We start from the raw sequence: 27,000 nt of genomic DNA on the forward strand, positions 1-27,000 counted from the left end.
ATTGGGCCCTGCTGACTGGGCCACCTTTGTGTGAGATTAGTTCCCACTTGGGAAGCATTACTCACTGAAATATGGTTATGCTTTGCTTTATACCTTTATAAGACACCATTTGGATATCCTCTGGAGGGTCAGATAAAGGTTTCGACCGCTTGTCATCATGTTTACTGTGGGCAAACCTCACAGTAAACGGCTTGAGCTCAAATTGAAATATGAGTTAAGGTTTCGCCGACTTCGGGATGATTTAAGACTCGATGTGATATCTCATTTAAATGAAACGGGAATTTGTCTTTGGGATCAAACGTCCGCAAACACGGTAAATGAAGAACACAGATCATAAAAACACGGGTCATAAAGACGATCCGGCACTGTGGCGAGCGGCTGCAGTCAATAAGTGGACCTATATATCTGCTCGGCACCGTAACCTCCCAAGCAACAACAATCACGGGAGACGAATTTTGGTGTGTGTTTTGACAACAACAGAGAGACAATACATCATAAACCGGGGGGACGCTCCGCCTTCAACCAAACCCACCGCGGGTTTCATCAGGCGGGCTGCGGCAGGCCTGTGGCAGCTGTTGCCTCTCCCTTCGCCCAGCACCGCCCCTCATCTGCCGAGGCCCGTCTGCCTCTGACCTCCAGAACCTCAGAGAGACTGTATTAATTTTCCTGACAAAAATCAATTGTCCAAGGAGCGGGACAAGCAGGAAAGCTCTCATTATTGCACCGGGCATGACACACCCTCTCATTGTGAGTGTGTGGCTCTTTTTATGGGTAACAGTTTAACACGGGGTGGCGGATGCGGGACAAAGGGACTGCTCATTTCCTCTGACCCCACAGATGAGCCGCTGCGCATCAACTGTTACGTGTCCCATTTAATATTGTTAGTAAAACAATTTTGGGGCTATTTGATGTTAATTTGTTTTCTGATAATCACAAGGGAGAAAGCATATGAGACTAATTTGTTTTTGAAAAGATGGCATTGAAGTGTTGATGTTTGAAAAGTAAAAAAAAAAAAAAAAAAAAAAAAAAAAAAAACAGTCAAGGGCAAAAGGGGGGCTTATGACTCCAAATTCCCAGCCATGTGGCTGTTTCATTTTTGTTGCCTATTTATATGCTGGCTAGGCAAACAAAGAGGCAAAACATTCAGGAAAATCACATTAGTAAATTATGACAGATGCAGTCCTTGTTCCTAATGAAGCACAGGAGAAAAAAAATGTATTCATAGTAGAACAAATGTACTTTATGGGCTATTAAAATGCAGCATATAACAGGAAAGCGTTGTCAAAATTGACTATAGAGTTAAAGATCTAAACGAGACGAGTCCGTGAGGCGATGGGCACAGAGCTCAGAGTGACAGTCAAAAGAGGAAAGACCGGCATCACACAGAGAGCCTGTGATGCCATTACTCAGACAGCAAGTCTGCGGATAGGCAGCGAGGGATCATGGGCCAAGGGAGGGATGTGGAATGAGTGAGTGCAGTCAGTAAGTAGGCCTATGTGTTTAAAATGTGCTGCACAATACCTGCTAATTCTATTAAGTGCCTGTGCGGTGTGGCTGTGTGGTTATGGGTTGATGTAAATGGACGGCTGGTTGACTAAACAATGCAAAAGCATTAGAATAAGGTGATTGGATGACAGAGTGGAGTAGGAGGCCCGAGCCCAGCCACCCCAGGCCTTGCCAAGTCCATTATGTGTATTGGAGACATCTCGATATCCATCATGGGCAGTTGCCAGCCGAGGGGGAGAAAGCTGTTGTTTTGTTAGCCTTCATCGTGAGGATGGCTTCCACCTCGCGACATCCAGGTATAGGTAATGCAATGAAACGCGGACCTCACAAACACAAACCCCCCCTCTTTTTCAATCTGCGCCGGGACCTTTGGGCGGTTTTAGGAAGCTTTGGTAGTGAACTTGCTCAAGGACAAGCACTGACTGGAGTCCTGGTTTGACTTTGCCACAAAGCCATCATTTTCTGATCTTGTAATGCATTCCTACTTCCATAAAGTGTTTCAGAGATCAAGACTTTTGGCTGTTTTACAATAACATTTGATTTTTTTTTTTTTTTTTTTTTGACAGCACACAGTGGAGACCAGCAGGAGATAGGAAAGCGGACCAGGACATGCAGCACAGGTTGCACTGACTGGTTTTGTCTTCCCGAAAACGGCTAGAATTGAACTGACTTGCAGCAAAACGTGTCTCTCAAGCCCTGAATTCAAATGACATCCATTGCAAAGTATGGTGGGGCCAATGTCGAATTATATCTAATTTAGCAATACACAATCAGTGGCCACTTTATTAGATACACCTGCACAGTCTAATACAATCCAATCCAACTGTTGTGCCGTAAAGTTTCCTTTCCTGCTGCCTATAATGCTCAGGTTTTCTTGTTGTCACGGTAACAGAGGTGTTCATTCACTTCTATGTTTGGCATTGAGCTCATAGTGCATGGACTGCATTATACGAAGAGGTGTTTCCAATATTCTGTCCCACCTCATTGCATACAAATAGGGAGGACAAAAAATTAGAAACACCTCTCAATATAATGTAGTCCAGTCCACCTCTGTAAACTACAACCTCAATAATAATTAAATTTACACTCATTATAAACCTATTATAAACTTTCTTAAGGTAGAATTCATGGCAGAGCCGTTGCATTGGACTGCATTAGGCTGTGCAGGTGGACCTTATAAAGTGGCCACTGAGTGTACGCAGCCATATTTTCAGACCGATAAACACCAATCATGGTGCACATTCAGATACACCTGGATACGTCTAACCATAACATTTGTGGGGATCAATATAATTATGCTGCCTTGCTTTGGCTATTGCTGCAGTTGTTACAAACTACCACATAATTTCCAATAATCTTATCTGTAGTTTGGATCTGTATGTTTTCACGTGCAGACAGATGTCTAGGCTAACAAACGACCATAAAACAGTACTATTTCCTCATGCTGTGAGAGGAAGTGGGTGATCTATTGATCAGCTGTGAGATGCTGTCTCTCTCTGAATCCACTGCTCCCATTCCCCTTTCCCATGAAGTAAGCTGGAAAATTAATAGCGAACAGACAATATTTTTCTATCTCTTTCATATCCATTACACAAGACTATAAGAAATCCCAACAAAGCAAATTAAATCACTGTTATTTACAACTCACTATCATTTGTTATTCATCAACTGGAACTCATCTTGCAAGCTCGCCTCATTCTGATTACGATACGACATCGCAGGACGAGACTTGATAAGAGCGGCCGGGAAGGCAGGGGTGCGGGTGCGAGCGGGACAAAACTTTTAGGGTGCAGGTGGGAACAGCATGGGACTGAGGTCAGCGTCGTGTTGGAGGAGGCAGTGTGATGGAAGACCACAAGGATTTTTAAAAAAACGGTGACATACCTCCATTATTCTTAGGACTATTTCAAGGGAAGCAGCACAGCGACAAGTACACTTCAAATAAAGAAAATGGTTTGACATCTGCATCACACGTCTGAAACTGAAACTGATATTTTCACCCAGCTGACCGATTTGTTTTTAGGATTTTAAGTGTCAAGTGGTTAAGTGGTTTCACGCTAACTCTGGACCTCCGTCGGAGCGGGTTGTTCCTCAGGTTTAGGTTATTTTCTTAAATCGTTAATATTCGTTAAAAATTTCGTTGTGCTCGTTGCAATGACAATAAAGACATTCCATTCCATAATATTTCTATTTTTTTCTATATTCCTTGTTTATAGTGTTTATATCGCTTGCTGCTATTTATTATCTGTTTATACTGTAAATTTGCTTCATATTTTGCTATCCACTTTGCTGCTGTAATGCTTGAAATTTCCCCACTGTGGGACTAATAAAGGAATATCTTATCTTATCTTAGAATGACTTGTTAAGACAGGTGGCTGTTGGAGTTTAGAGGTGTTATATCTCCAACAATGAGGGAAAATACTAGCCTTCACGGCCCTAAGCGTGAGCCAGACTTATGATGGAGTTGGACAATATGTTATATTCATTGTTATTATGCATCATTTAGTGCAGGAGAAGCAAAAGTGACAAAGCATCTTCTGCACAAGAGAACACTGGCAGGATAAATCCCGCTCAGTTTCATTTCTAGGACGGCAAAAGTAACAGAACAGTCTTCCTCTGTGGATTTAGAGACGGCCCCGGTGTAATTCTCATCAGGCTCCTCATCCGATCAAGGAGCCGGTCATTAAAGGCACTTGTGTGTGGAGGGTGAGTGTTTGAGTTTGTTCATCGGAGACAGATGTCAAGAGGTTGTTTCTACCGCTATAATTACTCCACAACACACCAGTCACCGCTGGAACGGCAGGCTTTCCCCCGACCTGGGAAGAAATTGCTTGGATTTAAGGTAATGATTTCTCCCCCTGATATTAACCAGCTGTACGTGACACCGGGCGCCGGCGAGGAGATCAATTCCCAGGGAAAGTGTCTTCTCCTTTCCGACAGGCTGGTGAGCCGGGATGAGAGGGAGAATCACGGACCGGCACTTCCACCGCAGGGGGGATGTTTGGATTAGAGGCTGATGGCTCCCTGTAGGTGTCTCACCCCTGCTGCCTCTCCCTCCCTCCCACCTCCCACCGCCTCCCCCCGTACGTGGTACCTGGCGTGGGGCGAGGCGCTCCCGACGGAGGGAGGGGATATATATATACACTTAGGCAGAGGAAAGGTCAGGCAGGCAGAATGTGGCAGGCAAACAGGCAGCGGGGGTCCGGGGGCCCTGGGATGAATCACAGGAGAATTGGTGCATGGCAGTGAATGAATAACCCGCCATGGCTCCCCAAACCCCATTATTTCCCTCCTTCTCCAGCGGGGCCTGAAATTCATGTCTGCGCATGCTGCCAGTTCATTAGGGGGAGGATGTCATTCCTCTTCTGGCTGCGGCAGGACAGGCCAGGCGGGCCCCAGGAGGACCCGGCCCTGTTTAATTCCACATCAACCGCTCCACTGAGGGCCTTAATCTCTGCTTGTGTGATCAATACTATATCAGTGTAAATTAAAATGACAATTTTAAAGTAATTAAGCCTGTTAATGCTCGATTCAAATGTCATTATTTGCACGGGGAGGGAGGCAGAGGATGGCAGCGTGCATGTGTGTGTGTGTGTGTGTGTGTGTGAGTGTGTCTGCGTATTGAGAAGGAAAAGGTGAGGGGGGGAGGGGTAAATTACGAGCGTGTCCACAGTGACAGGCAAACGCTTTAACTGGCGTGGCCCAGTGTTGCCGGCGCGGCCACTGAGGAGGGCTTAACAAAAGCAGATTAACTCTCCACCCATGCCAGCCCAGGGACCTCTCCAATTTCAGAGGAGGATAACCCAATTGGTGAAATTTGATTTGGAGAACCAAACCCAATTATGGCCATATTAGATGAGAAGTGGCAGGGAGGGAACGCTTGCTGAGGGAGGCAGGAAAAACAGAGCGGTGGAAGTGTAGGAAAGGGTGGGGGGGGGCAAGAAGAGAAAACTTACACAATAAAAATGCACTTAACTACAGAATGAAGCCCAGCAGTAATTGTGTGATTGGATTATTTTTGTCTCCCTCCTCTCTCCGCTCCTGATCGGCTATTTGGAGTCATTGTGAGAGTTGAGGGTGAAATAAATGGGGTCTAACGTTAACCTGGCCTCGGTGTGTGGAGGGGGACAGCATGTGGCAGCGCTGGCGTCCCCCCGCTCATGTGAGGTGAGGTGGTGTGTAAGTGAAAAGGAAATGAAATGATCACATTGTTGGCTCTTATTAAGCCCAGCTCACAGCCCATGGCCGGCGACCCCCTGCTTCCCATAGACCAGATTCAGCAATTACACCCAATCACAGCGGTTAGGGGCCACACCGAGGCTGACAAACACACTCCTACCTTAACCATCGCCCTGCCCAGACAGGACCTAATATCATTAAGAACCAGGCGAGCAGCTGATATTTTTCTTTTTCTCCCGTTAGCTCTCTCTCTCTCTCTCAATCTCTCTAACACACACCCCGCCACATACCTTTCTAAATGCTGATGCCACACTTAGCATTAACACAGACCATCACCAGTCCTTTTCGTGAAGCCAGCAGCTGGTCTGGCCTAACAGAACTTCCCCCCCCCAGCACAGGAAATGCCCATTTCTCACAATTAGCGGCTAACACGTCACGTGTTGACAGAGCAAGAGGAAGTGTAATGATTAAAAGGACGCCATTAGCACAGCGGGTTATAGATCAGTTATGGATGTGGCCTGTCCGCCGCCGTCCAGCTCATCTGGCACAAAAGCGGACGGCTATCGTGAGAAGGAATAACTCTGCGATGCTGTTGAGATTGTCTGAACCCGTTTTTCCCGACGATGAGGCGAATGTTTGCTCAAAAGGCGAAAGGATCGCGAATAACGGAATCCATCGCCAATCTATTCATCTCAGACGGCGACACCGCTCAGCGGGGCCCAAAAACCCGAGCGCCGTCCATGAATTATTAAACACGTGCCAATAGTGAACAGATAGAACGCATCCCAGCTGAAAACAAGGGCAACCTGTGAGTATTTAATTAGCAAGGTGGATGCTGCTCTGCATGCCTGATTATGCAGGGTAATGGACACCCGGGGGCTTCCAGGCGGCCAGCGAGAGGAGGAGGAGGAGGAGGAGGCCAGAAACTGCGGCGCTGCGTTGGTTCCCATCCAGGCGGTCCGATCCATCATGGTGTCTGTTGACTAGTGTTTGTGGAGCCAGCCATTATTAATTATCAGCTCGTTTGGAGATAAGTTGGGGATCGAGGGTGGAGTGCGGGTGGGAGGCGCAAGATCTCCTTGGTGATCAATGGCGACCGTCACTCCAGGAGGAATCTAAGGATTCGGATCAATCTGACCTGGCGCACTGGAGGTTTCTGGGATGCTGATGTGTGGGAGGTGAGCTCGTTGGCTGGAGGTGAGCAAATCCATAGCGGCGTACTCTGCTGGTTATCAGGGTTCAAACACCGCTGAGCCCTTTCCAACACTCGTTTAGTTTAACGTCCGCGTCCCCGTAAACCCCAAAACTCAGAGACAGAGGGCGCCACGAGCCGTACAAAAAACATTTTACACCGGCGAGGCGAAGCATGATGAAAATAAGCCTTGACTTTTAGTTTTAAATAAGAATCTGAACATGAAAGGCAAATATCAAACAATAACCGAAACGCTATTAAAGATGATGAAAAAATTACATTAAAAACTCAAGATATGAATGTTTGAATCTAATAGAAAATATCGAAAAAAATTCATTAATAACGGACACTGGAAGGGGCTAAATGAGAGAGAAAAAAGGACAAAACAAAAAAAAAAAAAAATCATGCCTGAAATAACCTCTACTAAATTAAATACAAACTGACCAGAAACTCATGTGTGATAGTGGGTAACTTAATAATAAAACTCCTTCCTTGCACAGATTTCCCTCCAGAGCCAATTATTTTCTAAAACACTGGCAAGCCAAAGGCTCGATCAGATGTTGGCCCCAAAGACTTTTACATATTTGGCCGCCGCCGTTCTCAGCAGACTGCAAAGCGGTGAGAGCTAACAGGCGTAAAGCTTTTAAAGCCAACAGGCATAAAGAGAGCCGTGTGTCTAACAAGTAGCCGGACGGCCTGTGTGCGCCGCGAGCCGGCGGGCTGAGAGGAGCTGAAATATGATCATGTTCCTCGGGGCTTAATCTGTTGCATAGACAGATAAGCTGTGCACTGACACTCATGTTAATAAAGGGGCCTTTAAAGAGATGCCTGGAGCCATTTAACAATGCCTCCCCTGACGCCCCGACACACACATCACCCGCGCTAATCTGAACACTGTTACACACACAAACATGCAAACAGTGAGGCTCTGTCACTCCGAGGTCCCTGGGTTTAAGACGCTGCTTTGGCTGTACGGAAGGACACGGGAAGTAAGTTTTACCAAAAAAAAAAATGGTAAAGATTATGTTATTTTTCAATGTCAAGATTATCCTGCAACTTAAACGCTCAACTGGCAATTTAGAATAAACTTGTCTGACAGCTTCCATGGCAGTAAGCGTTATTGATGAAACAGTAATCCAGTGGAGCGTCAATGCAATGGCAGGTGAATGTGTGTGCATGCAAAACAGTGCATGCACATGCACAGTGATGGAAAAAAGTTTTCGGACACCCCATGCGTTTGTGAAATATTGCATTAAGAATCACTCTTAGGTCTTCAAGTGCAATCTCTTTTAGTCCAGTCACAGCCAAAATACTCAACAAATCCTAAAAAAGACATTAAAAAAAATAAAAATTGATTGGTTCCATAAAAATACATAAGAAATTTTGAGAATTGGTTCATTTTGGCCAGTGATGAAGGTCGTTGTTTTTATTAAAAGACACATTTTTTGTTGCCAAGCTTCGTGTCTATATAAAGCCAGCACATCTGAAAGTTCTTCAGACACAAAAATGGCTAAAACAAGGAACCTAATGCAGGAAACATGCCTGAAGATAAAGATTCTCAGCCAGGAAGGGTACAGCTGCCGCCAGATAGCCAGGAAGTGCAGATGCAGTCCTTCAGCAGTTGGATCCACTCTGCAGAAATACAGACGAACCAACAGCTTGGAAGACAAACCAAGATCTGGGCGTCCAAGGGTTTCTTCAGCAAGAAATGACCGCATCCTGATCCGCATGTACAGGCAAAACCACCGAATGACATCACAGGAGCTTCAGCAGCAGTGGTCAAACCAAACTGGTGTCCAGTGTTCCACCCGCACTGTACGTGGCCGACTTTTAGATCATGGCTTAAGGTCCTACAAGGCTATCAAGAAGCCCCTGATCAATGAGAGACTGAGGCTAGCCTGGCGTCGTTGGACCCAGGTACACAAGAACTGGACAGCCAGGAACTGGAAGAAGATTCTGTGGTCAGAAGAATTTGTCAAGAATTTAGTTTTATTACACTGTAAAAACGCAAAATCTTTTTTAAAGATTAATTAATTAATTAATTAATTAATTTAAAGATTATTTGTCTTATTTCAAGTCAAAAATGCCTTATTTCTAGTCCCAGAATTTCCCTGGTTGGGATCAATAAAGTATATCTATCTATCTATCTATCAAAATATCTCATTACACTTAAAATAAGACATGATCACCTCAGAAGTAACTTGTTTTTAGACAATTTTCACTTGAAAATTGAAAATTTACTTGAAACAAGTGAAAATTTGCTTGTTTCATTGGCAAAATTTGCCAGTGGAAAAATTTGCCAGTGGAAAAAGTGAAAATTCAAGCAAATTTTCACTTGAAACAAGTGAAAATTGTCTAAAAACAAGTTACTTCTGAGGTGATCATGTCTTATTTTAAGCGTAATGAGATATTTTGACTAGAAATAAGACATTTTTGACTTGAAATAAGACAAATAATCTTGGTAAGATTTTGAGTTTTTGCAGTGTAGTTTTTCTTGTAAACAATAAACAAAAAAATATCATTTGTATTTGTTTGTATCTGTCTAATGCAGCCACACCTTTTGAAACACCAAAAAAGATTTTCCCACAAATATTTCATGATCATATTTGAGATTGTGTAAAATTTTAAGGGTGTCCGAAAACTTTTTTCCACCACTGTATGTGTGTTTTCCTGGTGTGTACATGCTGTGGGGGGTGGGGGGATGTTAGCGGGGTGTGTATTTTCTCCAGGGGGCGCGGGGCTGTGGGAGCTGTGAGGGCTCTCAATAGGCGGGGGATTATGGAAATCAAAGCTGCGAGATTAGCTAATGAGAATATAATGGCAAGTGACTGCCTGGGTCGGCTGGGCCATGCAAATGAGGAGGCTATGGAGGGAGAGAGAGAGAGAGAGAGAGAGAGAGAGAGAATCGATATGCATCGACAGAGCACTGGCCAGCACTAGCCCTATATCAGTAATGCCATACACACACACTCTCACACACACACACTGAGGGCCTGACGCCAGCAGACAGAGATGAGCTTTCACCAGGAGGAGCGGCTCAAGTGGGGAACCGGAGACATCGCCAGCTCCGGCCCCCGGTCCTCCTCACTGATGTCAACAAGCAGCATGTGATCCCCCCCCTCCGCCGCCCGGCTCTCATCCCCACTGACACAGCACCGGGACGCAGACGCCGGCCCGGCCCCCGCTCTCTCCACGCTCCATCAAACATCTATTCATTCCGCCTTGGCCCCAAAACAGAACCAACGTCCTTGTGGACAATCAATAATGGTGCGGCCGGGACAGCCAAGCATTACGACAGCATTTAGACACACTAAGTAGTTTATTTTGCGTGCGGACTCGGGACAATCTGACATCCGCCATTTAGGATGTGCGGATATTAACCTCCCTTCGGACGTACGGGGGGGAAAGTGGGCGTCGTAAAGCGCGATTGACTGGGACACATGACGCCTCTCATCATCAAACTAAATGGAACATCGCCTCACTTATATATCAGAATACCAATTTTGAGCGTGTCGGAGAATTTCAATTTAGATTCCAGGTGGGGCGGCGGGACTCGGGCTCCCCGTGCCTGGCCTCTCCCCTCTCATTTTCATTCCGGCCCCGCTCGGCGCGGCCCATTCATCAGGACCCGGGCAGAGGACACCTCCCGCCTGCTCACAAATGCATGGAGCAGGCAATAAAATTAACCTCGTGGCAATTGTTTTCCCACCCGTTTGATGGCCCCGTGTCAGCTCATCCGTTACGGCGGGGGAAATAAAAAAGTCAAGCTCAGATGTGCAAAAAATTATGACTCGAGGGGGGGGTACCTGAACGGAGCCGAGCTAATGCCAGATTATGGAGTCGAGGCCCGATCAATCAGCGGCGGAGTGGAGGATGAGATGGGAGCGGCTTCCCGGCTTGTTCGTTTGCGCCTGGCAACAATAAAGAGCGACACCCGGACATCCAAAGCCCGGGTTTTTACAGTCCGGCCGGCAGAGCATCTCTGACCCGGCCCTTTTCTGCTGGGAGGGGTGGGGACAGGAGAGGAGGGAGGGAGGGCGGTGGAAGGTGGGGGGTCACGGGGTAGAAAAAAAATCCTTCAGAGGGTGTTTATTTGCTCTCAACACCTCCTGAGCGATCAATATTTTTAATTTGGGTCCGAGTTATTATTTTTCACATCACCGCGCCGGGGAGCAGAGTAAAGTGGCTCATATTTTAGCGCTAAAAAGATCGATATGACAGGCTCACCTTCACTCTGCCCCCGCGGTGGCTGGAGGCCGCACATCATAATGGACAGTGGCGAGGAGCGCGCGGCCCGCCTCATGCTGGAATCACATCATTATCTGGAGACCCCCCCCCCCCCCACCACCACCACCACACACACACACACAGCAACGACATCTCATGATAACAACACCCCCACCTGTAAGACACAACTGATTTACTCCCCGGGCCGGCGAACGAATCCCCACACACACGCTCACAAACACTTTATCAGAGCTCTGTTTATGAGGGGAAGCTTGGTGTGTGTGTGTGTGTGTGTGTGTGTGAGACACTCAGGCCAGGGCGATGATGAGCCAGGAGGGCAAAAAGGCTCCGTTCCTCCAGACTGGGCTGCTTGTAATAAATGCATCAATACCTCCACCTCTTTACACAATCCATTAATTATATATACATTTTCAGCCAAAATATTTTCACAGAGGCGATGGCCTGCTTTCTCTCGCTCATAACTCACATCTGATGGCAGATTCATTGATTGTCGCTCAACACATGTCCTGACTGAGTGTGTGTATGTGTGTGTGTGTGTGTGTGTGCTCGCGCCTGCATGCACTTATGTGTATGCCCTGAGTGCAATGAGTGATGGCCGTGGAGAGTTATGGCCTGGCGATATTACCGAGCTGACATCTACTCCATTCAAATGGCCTCAGTCTGCGCCGTACTTCTCACCATATTGAAATAAGAGCTCTCTTAGATTTAGTTTGCAATATTTTAACCTGCTTATGTGCCAAAGCGCGGCCTGTTGAAACGCGGCGGCGGGAGGCGGCGGGGGGGAAAAGGGGCGGGGGGGGAGAGAGGGCTCGTCCTGCTAGTTAACCTCAGCGTGTAAAACCAACACACCGCACACACACAGACGCCTCGTTTATGACCCCTCTTTCCCCCCCGAATCGGCCTCCGCGTCTCGCTGTGGATGTTCTCCATAGGTAACCCGGTTTGTCTCGCCATTAAAAAGGGGAAGGGGAGGGGAGGGGACGCCGTTAAAAAAGAGCGATAAACGCGACTGACGCGCATTTCTGGGCCATTCCGCAAACACACTCACGCGGAGGCCCTGTCAGCGCAGAGGGACGTTAAGCGTTCATAAATTCCCGTGCGATGGTGGGACATGAAGGCCTCACCTCCGGAGTGGACCGAGCTGCTGCTGACCAGCCTGGCCTGCACACCTGAGAGCGGAGAGCGGCTCCGGCAGGATGAGTGGACATGCAAATTACGAACAGGCGGTGATCAAACCTGCAACCTCTCTTTTATGGGGTGGTCGGGTATAGTGCAACATAAGCCATCGTAGTATACGGTCTCATGTATCTATCTATTTATTTAGGGTATCTATTATATTGTCTTCTGGGCCTGTGCAATTGTTACCCTTTTTATATTGGGATTTACAGATTACAGATTTATGTGCCTTTCTGTGTTTTTCTTTTCTGACTTGACTCTCTGAATGACCGCACGAGAGTTCCTATGTGTGTATGCACAAATGGCAAATAAAGTTCTTGAAGTCTTGAAGTCTTGGTCTCTAACTATTAAGGCACCACAGAGTCCACAGAGCACTATGACTTTATAAAACATGGTCTGTGGGACTTGTCATTAGGGCTAGGTGACATAAACAAAATCAAGTGCTATGATATTTTTGACTGAATACCACTGTACTGATACTGGGACAATCTTTTAGGGGAAATAACACAAATAATATTTCCACAATGAGATTTTTGATTAACAATCCTTAGAAATTCGGGGTACGATGGCAAAGCAGGTAGAAAACAAAAATAAAACAGTTACACAGTCTAATAAGTTCAGAAAAAAATGAAATTTTTTTTCCTAAACTGACCTGAATTTTTATGATTTTTTTCCCTTTACTGTAGTGCAATCTTTAAAACCAGGAAACGACAACTCCTATGCCACATCACAATATTACAGTGTTCCAGATGATATCATCTTATATCACGATATTGATATATTATTATTATTATACTGCCCAGGTCTACTTTTCTTTAGTCAACTCTGAGTGCGTAAACTGCATGTGACTGTCCTGCAGGATTAAATTTCTTCACCCACCCTGTTAGTCAACAAGGCAGCTTAATTTCAGATTATTATAATTATAATTTCAGACCGTTTTAACAGCACGCCACACTGAAGTGATGCACCTGCAGTGTGATGGATGTGAATCGGATTCATGAGCACCGTCATATGTCACCTCCGCCATCTCTGCTTTACCCGTCTCTGTGTACAATGCACCAGCAACAAGAGGAATCAAAAAGTAAATAAGGAGAGCAGCTTTCAACTTCACATTGGCTTAATACACTGAAGCATTAACCATTATTCACATGCAGGCTAATAAACAACTAATCTGACTTCTTCTTGTTCCAAACTAGTTAGCCTTATATCGCCACTGCAGTCACACTTCAATCCAATCCCAATCTGAAATTCAAAGCTGTGCGTTTGAGTCTCTAGTCTGCATGTCTGTAGTTTGCATGTACGACTTAGCCACTCATCCAATGCAAATTAAATAAAAATCGTGTTTTTAGATCTCAAACTACAGTGGGAGTGTTTCATCTGCACCGTTGCAGGGCTGACACGACATGAAGAGGAGAGGACAAACCGCTTGAACGCTACGACAGTGTCTCCCAGGGTGAAAGCAGCTGAAAGCACGCACGCACGCACACACACACACACACACACACACACACACACACACAGGGTAAAAGGAGGCAGCAGTGCCCTGTCAAACCACAGAGCCTGATTTATCCTCTGTCGCCTCTCTCTCATTGCTGTCCTGCAGACCACAGACATGAGGGATGCCTTTAATTTCCCATTAAAATGCCCTGGAACAACTGAGGGTTGAGGAGGTAATGTGTGTGTGTGTGTGTGTGTGTGTGTGAGGATAGCTTGATAAGACTGTGTGACTGTGTGTGTGTAGGTTTGGGGGCGTTTCTGCGTGGCTGTACAGACACAAGAGCACAAGTGTGTGTCAGGAAGCAGTAATAGGAGCAGGCATTAGTGCACATCATTCCAGATGACATGGGCTGCAGCTCCAGGGCCGGGCCCACGATAAATATTAATGGCCAAGAACAAGTGGATTGGGAGTTGAGTTATCAGGGCGGGCCTTCCTAATTGACATTTTACCTGCTGTATACCTTAACAGGGCTGTAAAGCACCGGGCCCGGGCTCCGCCGGAGGGGGACGTGTCAGTCAACCTCTTCCCATCACGGCGCGCTTCCTCTGGGAGGAGCGGAGCGGGAAGGCCGGCTTGCCTGGACTTTGCTTTGCTCCGATACGCCTTCAAGGTGCCACACGTAGCATTTTAACGTCATGAAGTCATTACCATTTTAATTCTGGGGCATTAGTATGATTACGCTAAAAAAAAAAAAAAAAAAAAAAACAAGACTGCTGCAGAGAAGACTGGCAGCTTGATTTAGTGGGGAATTTGCTGGTTTGCTTTACAGAAAAAAAATTGCTTTACAGCTTGAAACAGCAACAGGAACAATTTTATTCTTCGAGTAATTTCACACTTTTATTCCAGCTGCACTTCTGCATGGTTTCAACTTCACATTAGCGTAGCAGCTGCAGACTGGATGCTATCACCTCCTATTCTTGCTCTTGTGGTTCAAAACAAATGAAAAAAGACACCATGGAGCAATAATGGAGCAAGAAGCAACTTTTCATCACATCAAAAAAAAAGATGTTTATGGAAAATGTGGTCTTTATTTTCAGAAAAACAAAAACGGTACACATGGCACCAGAGAAAACAATATTTTTTTCATTTATGCAGTAAGGGGGGTTTTGCTGAGCAGGGATGTTTCTCTGCAGCACTGCCATGCCTGACTTAAATAAAGTTACACATACTCCTACTGCTGGTTCACTGGAACAGCTGGAGGTTCAGTGCCTGGCTCAAAGGCACCTCGATGGTAGAAGCATCATTCACCCGCTTCCACTCAGGGAATGTCAAAACTTCAGCTGTTGTTTTAACCTCAGACGAATGTGTTTTTCCACCCATTTCTACAGTTTGTTTTTCCACCCATCTCTTACAGTTTATGCAACCCTTTAATTTGATAGTCCACTCCCTGCAAATGTTGACTTTCAGCTGACTGTCGGCAGGATTTGCACTCAGATAACCGCTGACAGGCTGTGAGGGGCATCTGAAGCGCCAATCGACAGACAGACCTCAGCTGGAGATTGAATTATCATCCGAGAGGAAACATTTCTGCATACGGACTTCTCGATCATCCTGCTGTCCCTGTAACCCTAAAACGTTCAGGTGGCTGTGCATGAACCAGAACTTTAATCTTAACCCGTTTCCTTTAAACACTTAAACTAAACCCTTACCTTAACTGCAGTGGTTGACAGTACTTTGACTGAATGTAATGACAATAAATAACAACAAGAACTGTTTCAGCTGTTAACCTGATGAATATCTAATGAAATATCTGTCTATCTATCTGTTTATATTTATATAGGCTGTTTATATTTATTTATTTATATGTACTGTTTATAGTTATACATACTGTTTATATCCACATATACTGTTTATACTTATATATCTTAGATTTTATATTTACACTTCTTTTTTTTTACCTTGCTTTATTTATTTATTAAGGCTTATACCGGGACCTGAGTGCTAATTTCGTACCACTAACGTGTAAATGTGAGCTGGTATGACAATAAAGTTCCTTGAATCCTTGAATCCTTGAAAGGTTGTTGAGGATTTTTAATGGACAATCAGTATAAGGTTACATCTACTGATTATATTCTAAAGCACGTCTCATACTCCGGTGAAAACAGCATCTCCGCATGTAAACTGTCACGATTTGATGCACATTTAGTCAAGTCACTTTATTTCTGCAGCACAATTTTGAAAGCGTTTTACATGCATACCTAAAAACCCCTCCAACGCTTGGGGGGGAAAAGGTCTGGATTTACAGATTTAAGGGGGAAAACAGGGGGTTTCCACAAAGGTGTTGTGTACCTGCCCAAGACACAGGGCTGCACACTCTGATTGGCTGATCTTAATGGGATATTTACGGGAACGCAGTGACACACACACGAAAATAAAAATATTAAAGTTTCATTTCAAGTGCCGCCGAGTTCATGCTTGACATTGTGTTTACATGGCGTTCCAATGTACTTAATCCGCTTCCTGAGCTTTTATCTGTGTTGGAATGTGGAATATTTCTAATTTTAGAAAATTTAAGAAGAATTAGATGAGAGGACCTCAAAAGTAATGTAACTTCACATGACAAATAACATTCCCTTACACGCAAAATATAAGAGAACATCTAATTTCCTCTTTCACAGACAAAGTCATGCAGTCGTGACACACACACACACACACGCACACACACACACACACACACGCACACACACACACACACACACACACACCAGGTAGACAGGTAAATAATCTCCCTGGTCTTTACCATACACTCTCACTACATTACTACACTCCCACAACATTCACTGATCTACTCCCAAGGAAACCACACACACACACACACACGCTTGCACACAAAAACACAACAAAACATAAATGCGGACACACACACACACACGTACACACACAGTGTAAGCGCAGGGCTCAGAATGGCGTTTCCACTTACATTATCTGAAAATTGACAGGCGGGGCAGACAACAAACAATTATCCCCGGAGCAAGGGGGGGAAAAAAAATCGAAGTTTGAGAAAACAAATATGAGTGATGTCATCTAAGCTAAATGGCAAGCCCTGTGTGAGACAGACTGGAGAGTCTATTCATATTTACTGTTGCCAGGATTTCAATATCCACATCATAGAAAGCACATCAGATGTTTCTCTTTCCAGCGCCTGGTTCACAAAGAGAGGCACAAACGGCAATCTCTATTTGATGAAAGTGGAAATACAACAAAAAGGTTAATCTATACACAAGCGCCATTAAATAAACAGTTCATAATGCCAAGATAATAGTGCCGCTTATATGAAATGGCAGATAATTATATTTCGTAAAGGCCAATGTTTGTAATATGTTTATGAAAAGAGCAAATGTGACTCGCTGGGCGCTGTGATTTATTAGCACTTGTGGAGGTGCAACGTAGCATGGAGACAAAAAAAAAAAAAAAAAAAAGAGGAATCAAGACAGATGCAGCTCAGACATCACACAACAACTGGAAAGCACATCTACACCACATGCATGTTTGTAGAAATCCTCTTGTCTGTTGTCTGTAGAGCCTCCTGGGCATGCAGGTGATCATGTGACACACCTGCGCTTTGCATTAACCTGCTGAAGTCAAACTACAAAGAGCACAGGAAGTAACCTTTGTGGGAAACTGAAGGAAGAGATCCATGTTTCTCTCCTCTCCTGACACACAGAGCCAAAGTCTCCATCCTGCTGCTGGTATGTTTGAGCGTTTGGCTCCATCAAGAGGCCACACACAATAACAGCTGTTCAGCCGCAGGACACACACACACACACACACACACACATCAACGAATGAAGAGGCCAAGATTTATAACTGTGATAATCACAGAGTCATAGCAGGCCACAGCAAATTCATAGATATTTTGGTCATTAGAAATCTAGTCTGCATTTGCAAAACAACAGTGAGAAGAAGCTGGCCTGTTCAATATGGAAAACTTCTTAAGTGGTACTCTCAAGGTCAAGGTCAAGGTCACTTTATTATCTCCCATACAATAACTTCTTCTTCTTTTTTTTTTTTTTTTTTGGATCAAAGGAAATTTCTGCCCAAAAGACAGACATGACCCAACGAGACACATTTACATCCACATTCACAACCCGATCGACACAATCAATTCAACACTGGATAATCCATCAAAAACCTCACTGTGGATTGGACAGCCTGTGAAAAATATCTGACTAACTCAGAAATTTTATTTCTAAGAAAAATGTATTCTTAACTTTTGTAACTGTTGCTATGGATTGACTGTTTTCAGTCATAATTCAATAAATGACAGTAACAACTGGCAGTGACCAAATATTGTCTATAATTCCATTAATGTTCATTAATTCTGGTCAGCAGTAAGTTAACCTGAACATTTAACATCACCTGTCTGACAACAACTACAAACATATTCTCAAATCTCTACCGCCACCCTGTGGCCATCCGCTGGTACTGCATGTTCTCAGAAAACAGAGGGACAGCATGTAGGTTTAGTCAGAGGTTTAGATCCAGAGTTCACTACACAACTTTCCTTTCGTTAGTTCCAGCCGACGCCTCTCCCTGCACACATCTCAGAGACGATCCAAAGAGGATCTACACATTTTTCTGTCATGAAAACAGACTCACTGCTGCTGATCGACTGTCGACTGGGGTTTGTTGTGTCTGTGCAAATTAGTCTGCAGTGCACACGTGTGCCTTTACTTCTGCCGTGTCCATGTTTTGACAGACAGATAAAGGAACAACTCAGACGTGTTTATGCACTTTGACCCCATCTGAAGCAATAAATGAGCCATCAGGCGGGATCACAAGTCCTAAAGCTTTTATTGTTTTTATCACAGAACTTGAGTTGGAGGTGAACAGACTTTCCTGTTCAAATCAATGCAGCAGGTCGTAACAGCGGCCACTTCCAGGTGCACTGGGCAAATATCCACATTCCAGTTGGTGCTAACAATTAATATTTGTTTATTACTTTTAGCAAGCAGCCACTGGACAGTATATCTTCTCAGTTCTCAGAAGAGTGTGACACACATCACTGCTCTACCCACGCACTGTTACCGCAGCAACTAATCACAATCAGCATTTTACCCCGAGCCGCCAAACGATCACCGCATCCAAGTTCTGTGGTTTTAGTCCTCGACAACTGAATCTCACCTTAAGACGTCTTTTACTCTTTCTAATCAATCCACCAAACCATCATGCACCGACACCGTGGCTGCAGTTTTCTGTGGACTTGCTTGCAGGTAATTTCAGCCTTTTCACATCTAACACACATGCAACAAGTGAGTTCATGATTTCAGCCATAAGAATGTCAACCACAGACTAAAAATCCACTAAGTTGGTGTGTCCTGTCACGGCATTTCAAGAGGTGTGAACACAAACTGACTTAAGTGAAGAAAATCCCTTATTTTATATATTTTAATTAAGATGGAAATATCATTCCCTTCTCTCTCTCTCTCTGTTTTATTTCCTTTTTGATGACAAATGAGTTCAGGAAATCTGGCGTCCCCCGCCAAATTCTGACCACAAAGCCAGTAATTAACACTTGAAAGTCGATGTGAACGGCATTTTCCGGTAGAAAACGTGTATCTGTCATTTTTCCCGCGGGGTCTGAATGCAGCGGCGAGGTCAAGGACAGTGACTTACTGTGAAATGCTCCTGGGATTTGTAGTTCTCATCGAGGTAGACGCGCGCTCTGCTGTACTCCTTCATGGCATCACTGGACAACAGCTCTCTGGTGGAGAGAACACACACACACACACACAAACACACACTTGTTTAGGGAATGTAATTGATAATAACCACAAAATTGTATATTTTCTTTATGTTAAACCATATGCAATTAAATGAACTCTTACATACAATGAGAGTTCATTTTACAATTATTCACAATTATTTATCCAAAGAAAAATAAGTGTTTCTGTGCTGAGGTACAGCTGAGATGCCACCAGTGGGGGGAGTAGTGCACCCAGTATAAAACACTGCTCCCAATTATCTCAGGAGCCATTTAGTGGGAGTCGCCTCCACAGGAAAAAAAAAAAAAAAAAAGGCTCAGCTGTTTCCATTATGGTCAAAACAATTAGGGAAAATAACCGCATCAGACGCACTGACATACTTACTTGACGAAATTATCCACGTGCGACATGGACGCCTCGTAATTTTTTCCGCCCACCTCTTGACAGTGCACCGCCACAAAGTGAGGCTTATGTGAATGTACTGTCTGTGGAGGGAAGGAGAGAGAGAGAGAGAGAGAGAGAGAGAGAGATACAGGGTCAACAACAAAGAAAAGGGCAAATATTTCCATTGCACTTAACTTAATTTTGCAGCACGAGTGAATCCATAACAGAACGCCGCTGCACAAACAGGCCCGTCCTCCGCAGCGCGCAAACACGATTGGAGTTGAGAGACGATTCTTCAGTCGGGACCCCTCAGGCCGCGCGATGCCCGGGCCCCTGCGACTCGTCTTAACTCGCCCCCCCCCCCCCCCCGCGCGATCCTGCACTGTATTTACACAAGACAAAGTGCCTCGCTAATGTAGACAGAAGGCATTTAGTGAGCTTGTTCCACAGGCGCAACACCGGCCCCTTTTCATCCACCATCAGGGATGTGCCTGCAGCGCTGTGTGTAAGTGGAGCAGGGTGTGACAGATGCTCGCACACCTCTCGCCATACTGATAATAACACCAACGCTGCTGGAATATATCAACAGCGCTTATTAGAATACGGGCAGCGTGCCAGGAAACGCAGGCGGTGATGAATACCCCTGGTTTGCGGTGAAACGGCGCATTAACCCACATGCAAAACGTGCCTGCCGCTAATCCAAACAGCCGGACGGATGTATGAGGCGGCGGTTTTTGAGATTCACTTCCTGTGCGGCGCGTGCGTCGGCGGCGGCGGCGTCATCCGGCCTTTGAAATTCCCTCGCGGACGCGTCAAGGTGTTTGCGAGCGTTCAGAGGTGACGACCCCTAACGGAAAATCCATGGCGCAGAGTGAATTACAGAGCTCACAAGCACTCACAGGGTCGGCCTGTGGATGGCAGGCGGGGGCCGTAGATCAATGTCACCCCGGGATGTCGAGGGGGTGAGGGGTTACAAATGGTCCCGGGCCCCGGACAGAGGCCCCGCTTCGCCACCAGTACCCCCACCTCAGCGTTACGCTCACTACAGGGAAAATCAAATAAAAGTAATGTATGGCAATAACGCTATGGATTTTCCATCAACCTATGGCTTGTCACTTAGCGGGCTGACCCAGGAATGGGGACCGGCAGCGGCCCGGCGCTCAAACTTGGGAAGATTAGTGGACCCATCAGCGCCTGACGGAAAAGGTCACACACTCGAGACGCCGGCGGTGCACGGTGTTAACGAACACGGGTCTAAAAGGACGTGTGTGTGTGAGTGAGTGTGTGTGTGTGCACATGCGTGTACTAATTGACTGCAATCTATTTGTCTTTCCAGGCAGTAAAAATCGAGCTCTGCCTCGACAAACAGACACTTTCCAGGAGCTCGTTTCATCACCAGAACCACCAACGCGATCTCGCCAAAACCAAACGGCGTCGACCAGGGACCGGATTTCCAGTTTGGCAATAAGCAAACATCTGAACAATTTCCAATTAACTGCACAACAAACCGCTTACTAATGATCATGTTGACGGCTGCAGTCAAGTCGTGGGTGAAATATTGACACACCAAATATGAAAGCTATTTAAAGATGTTTTGATGACGGGCAACAACAGTAGTGGCCTCTGCAGACCGAGCGCGCTCCCTCACGTTCCAAATCGCATACTTATACTTTTTACTTTTAGTAGGTTAGGTTTTATTTACATTTACATATGCTGTTTACATTTATTTACATATACTGTTTATAGTTTACATACTGTTTATACCCACACATACTGTTTATATATACTGTTTATACCTATATATATATATATATTTATATACTGTTATATATCTTATATTTTATATTTACACTTATATTTACACTTCTTTTTCTGGTCTTTTTTCGGGGGGGTTTTTTGGTTTATACCGGGACCTGAGTGCTAATTTCGTACCACTAGCATGTAAGTGTGAACTGGTATGACAATAAAGTTCCTTGAATCCTTGAAGGTACTGCAGCTGCCCTTACAAAGTATGTAGTTTAGTATGAAATATGCATGCATATGCATACTATTGGGACACACTACATACATCGTCCCTGACGCCCGGCCCTCTCGCTCACTTCCGCCGCCGTCCGTAGCGGCAAATTTGAATGTTGTTGTCAAAATGCCGGTGCTGTTTCACACTGCGCTGTCCTTTGTCATATTTATTATCTTCTGTCTTCCTGTCGCTTCTGCTGTCACTGAGCGAGTTTTGTGCGATATGTGCGTTTTGTTGTCGTCCGTATGTGGGCGTGGCCTGTACACGCAACTCAGTCAGTGCGACGTAACGTCCGCTGCACAAAGGATTGTGGGTCAGAATGGCCAGAGCAGCATGCTGAAATCCAGACTGCGAAATCTGACCGGATGTAGTAAAACATCCTGGTACTCTTGGCATACTGCATCTGACATACTATGTATTGGGACACACTAAATCTTTTTTTTTCCCTACTAAATAGTATGGTAGTATGAGTATTGGAACGCAGGGACGGTGCCAGCTGCTGCGCTGACAGGAAGAGAGGCCTGACAGGCGACGGTGACGCGGCCGACGGAGCGCTGCCATCTGGGCGGATTTCTCAGCCTGGCGCTGGTGTCACACGCTGTTTGATGTGGAGGTGTGTCTTCTCACTTTCTCCTCTCACTCTTTCCATCCTGCTTCGAAAAACAGTGTTTGGATTCCGAGGAGGTTCCCTGTTGTCTTAGCAATATGCCGGTCCTACCCTGCCGTTTGCTTCCGCGGCTTTCAGAGAGAAAACAACACGCGGCGCGTTTTTATTTGACGGCCAAACAGTGGATCTCCACCTGAGTCTTAACGTGTTTGCTCTGAAGGTGAGATCAGCCGTCGGCCTGCCCACACCGGGCCTACTCGCATATTTAAATCTGAAGTGAAATGCACAAAATGTTTAAAACACATTTAAAATTTATGATATACTCTCATTGTTACTTCAATATGTGGAGAACCTGCTGTTGGAGCGTCTAATTGGAAACAGAAACACAATTTTTGCACCTCTTCTGTATCTGCAAACCATCAAATGATCACTTTTAATTTTAATCATAGAGCATATCTCACCCCTAAGGACATTACATCATCTTAAGTCCCCGTGAAATGACCTCACATGACTTCTACTTGCTGTTCAAGTGAGTATTTTAAATAGTGACATCATCCTGCGCCGGCGGGTGTGGCTTTTCATTTCAGCCAATAAAACCTTCACAAATATTGAAACATCCGCTCTCATCCACGTATCGCTTCAAATAAACTTGTATTTCCGTCCCAAACTGAGATCCTGTCGGTTTGCAGATGTGAACGATCCTTCCCCTGCACCGTGTCCCACCAGGACATCCTGTTTCAACAGGAAATGCTTCAACTTAAGACAATAAGAGTCCAATTCATGGTGTCTTTAAGTCTTTAAGTGACCATGTGCCCGCTTTAATCCACATGGTTCATGTGAACTCTAATTACCAGTGAGAGGAAACCACATCCCATCCACCTTCATCACTATTATCACTACTGCTCAATGATAAAGCCTTTTACAGCCTTTTAAGAGCAGAGAGCCCTTCCTGGCAGGCATCAGGGCAGCTGAGAGGACGACTGCATGCTGCTGGAAGCTAACACACACACACACACACACCTACATATCGCTGACTGTCTGTCATTATTCAGATAGAGCTCATAAGGACCATGTTAGCTGCAAAACCCGGGAACTGAAACAGCCGGTTGGGTCGTGTGCAGCAGGAACACTGAACGGTGTGTGTCCGGTGACGGGAGGTGAGGCTTTCAGGTGGGCGGCTGACAGGTTCCTGAATGTACTGACAGACTTCCACTGAGCGCGAGTGTGTGTCTAAGTGGATTGAAAGGGCTTGCTGCGGGTGGTGTGTAGGATTCTGCTCCGTGTTGGGATCAGGGTCAAGGGCATGTTACATGTGAGGTTTATTTCTGCCCGTAACATGACTACGGCTATTTCACCGCTTTTACTTGACCCTTGCATTCATTTTGTGTTTTGCGCTCTACTTGCATCACAAATTTGAAATGGGGACTCTGAGCTACGGTTATGGACTGTAAAGCTGCTAATTGATTGTGATATATTATGCCATCCTGATGTGAAAGGGCTCCATGTTTTAAAAGGTTAACTGCTTGTCTCCCCTCCACTGTATTGTATTATATCATATTATACCGGGGCTGCAAAATTTGAGGCACGCGGGCCATGGCATTTCACAAGCTCGTGTTTAGTCTCCTCTTATTTTGAAATTGCTGTAAAACCCTAACCATAATGACGACCACGAATTTTGCGCAGTTAAAAAAAGAACATCACCTGAGTTTCGCAGAAATGTACGGCACAGTGATATTAATCTTCCTTATTAAATTATGAATGTTTTATCTACAATGAACTACGGCATTCATTTTCTATACAATTTACTGCACTGTGGTATAATTTGAAATAACATCAACATTTACTTTTTTCCCCATGGCCCTCCATCCATACTTGTCTTGTTTTTTCTTGATTTTTTTCTCACCTAAAAAACTCTAAACCAAACGATAAAATTACTGAGCAGTGTCCAAGTGATGTGAAATAAGGCCGGGCGACCTTGGCAGCTAAGAGATCAGAGGTTGGGCTGCCTCCACTCACAATTTTAACCCGATGTTTTGATTCAAAACCTTATAAATGTTTGTTTTCAGCTTCTCAGAGCGTCTGGCGGGTGGCGGTTACTGCAAAAAGTACACATCACACATTGTCAGGCAACTCTGCACTGACAAAAACTCCAAAAACTCCTCCAGCGCTGCAACTCCTAACTAAATTCCTGCCAATTTCTGTGTTGTCCTCTATTTTAAAACAAGTGTGTTAACTTCAAATTATAGATGTTCCCCTGGGCCAGCTGGTGGTGCTAGAGGGAAGGTCATGGCCACCGAAATTGACAGGTTTCACCCTCTTTGGGACGCGAACGCTGTCATCAGATCTCATGTCGATCCACCGCACATGCTTTGAGACGCGTCCCTCCGGACTTCACCGCTGACAGGCCAGCCCACACAGTGACAGTGGGCTCTCGCCTCTTGGCAGGGCAAAAACGAATAAAGCACTTCAGTGGGCGACGGCAAACCATAAAGTAAGTGGAAATACTTTTGGCCGGGGCCTTCTGTATAAAGACTGCAACATCCTCCAGAGGCACACATGTTAAAGTCGTCACGAGCGAGCTGCCTGTACCATTTAATCTCATCCCAACAGGCAGGGACACTTTACTGTCTAAACATCTGGCAACACCATAAAAATAGTTTAAGCCTATATGATGAGAGCGATAAAGTCTTTAGCCGCTCATCACGGACAGACGCCGCAGTGAAAATGAGTTAAAGTCTTTGGAGTGTTTTTTTTTTCTTTTTCTTTTTTTCTCCACAGTCGGAGAAGCATGTTCCCCTTGTTTTCCTCCTCCGTCAGTGTGCGGCTCAGGTTTTGGATGACTCTGTCCATCAGCAGCCAGTAACACAGTCACTGCAGCTCTACTGCCTTTACACCGAGTGATCACTGAGCTCACATCTTCCACTGGAGGCACGGCGATGTGGCGACTGACTGCTGACACCTGATTTCAGCATTGCATGTAGTGCTGGGTGGTATACCGGTTCATACCGAATACCGGTGTTATTTATTTATTTATTTTTTTATGATATGAATTTTTCAGATACCCCAATACCGGTGTGTGTAGCGCACATAACGTTGGGAACAGCACGCGGAACGTAGCGTCGCGGGACATCGTTGGAGGGGGGACTGTTTTTGCAGTTGCACTCACTAAGCAGTGGAGACTCAGAAAGTGTGAAGCTGAAGATCTTTTACCAAAAAGAGGAGCTGTGTCTGCTGTGTGGACGTTCTTCGGCTTCAAAAAATCCGTCCGGCAAAAACAAAGAAACTTCCAAGGCTACAGCAGCGCACTGACATAGATTGTGTAACAAAGCGAAGAGTTGCCACTCGGCTCTATTTTCACTGGCTAACAGCAGCACACTGGCTTAGCTTGTCTATTCAGAGAAGAGGTATCACTTCGTCTTATTTTTTCAATCTATGTTATCACAGGCATACTCCTGCTCATTCATTGGTGGCTGAATTGTTAGGTCTATTTGATAAGTAATTCACATTTTTAAAATAATAATATTTTAACATATTGTTAAATCAGTCAAATCAGTCTGCATATTAATGCAAGTGGCCTTAAATTTGCATAATAAAAAGGTTCTGTATTTTGACTGCAACTGTCATGCATTCTGATTCCTTCACTTCATTAGAATCATGAGTGACACCTCTTTGCATCATTTTGTGTTGCCATGTGAACCTGTATTAATACCAGGGTGGACAACTTGGACATTAATGTCCAGTTGTCTGGACATTAATGTCCAGTATTCATTTCTCATGACAGTAAAATAGGTCATTCTAAGTTAATTTACTGCAGTAATTCTTCTCAAAATCATTAGAAAATGCACCCAGTCGTGCATGAAAAAAGAAAATACTGTCATATACCGTGAAACCGATATAATTTTGAAAAATACTGTGATATACATTTTTGGTCATACCGCCCAGCACTAATTGCATGTGAGCTTCAGCTCTCATTTAGCCAAGGATCTTTCTGGTTTCACGCAGCCAAGAGAAACACTAAACACCATGAATGCACTGAAACTGATACTGGTATTGCTATCAGTGCCGATAGCAGGCTAAAACAGGTGTACAGATCTCTAATGTTACCCAAAAATAATATCTGACACCAAAAGCAATGAGCAACATGTTAGAAATAATTTGCTTGATTTTCTCAATTTTTGGCAAACATGGCACATGTATAATCAATACTGCTGAAAAGGTGGTACACATGCATCCCTAAACAAAGTATTATACATTTTAACAATGCATTAATGGTTGTAAATATCAAAAACATGCAGCTGAGATGTCCATATCCATATTTGATACATTATATTTTATACATTTTTAATACCTTTTATGCATTGTTTATATGTCCTCATTTTAGCCTAGATGCCTATCACATCAGTGTCTTTTTTAAACTGCTAATCAAAATAAAATTGGTCATTTGGGTTGTGAGGGCAAAGTAGTTCATTTACAGAGTACTGTACAAAT

At 44.8% G+C, this 27,000-nt stretch overlaps 1 protein-coding gene across 1 annotated transcript in view; it reads right to left on the reverse strand.

The window, feature by feature from the left end:
- The window catches only part of inpp5a (inositol polyphosphate-5-phosphatase A), a 169,009-nt gene that overhangs the window by 82,531 nt on the left and 59,478 nt on the right, over positions 1-27,000 (reverse strand). Inside the window, exons 3-4 of the mRNA XM_030070722.1 lie at positions 19,889-19,989; positions 19,416-19,503 (exon numbers count right to left, since the gene is read on the reverse strand). Of these exons, the coding sequence (XP_029926582.1) occupies positions 19,416-19,503; positions 19,889-19,989 (189 nt within the window). The remainder of the gene's footprint in view (positions 1-19,415; positions 19,504-19,888; positions 19,990-27,000) is intronic.

The sequence above is a fragment of the Myripristis murdjan genome, chromosome 15 (genome assembly GCF_902150065.1).
Source record: "Myripristis murdjan chromosome 15, fMyrMur1.1, whole genome shotgun sequence".
NCBI classification, from domain to species: Eukaryota; Metazoa; Chordata; class Actinopteri; order Holocentriformes; family Holocentridae; genus Myripristis; species Myripristis murdjan.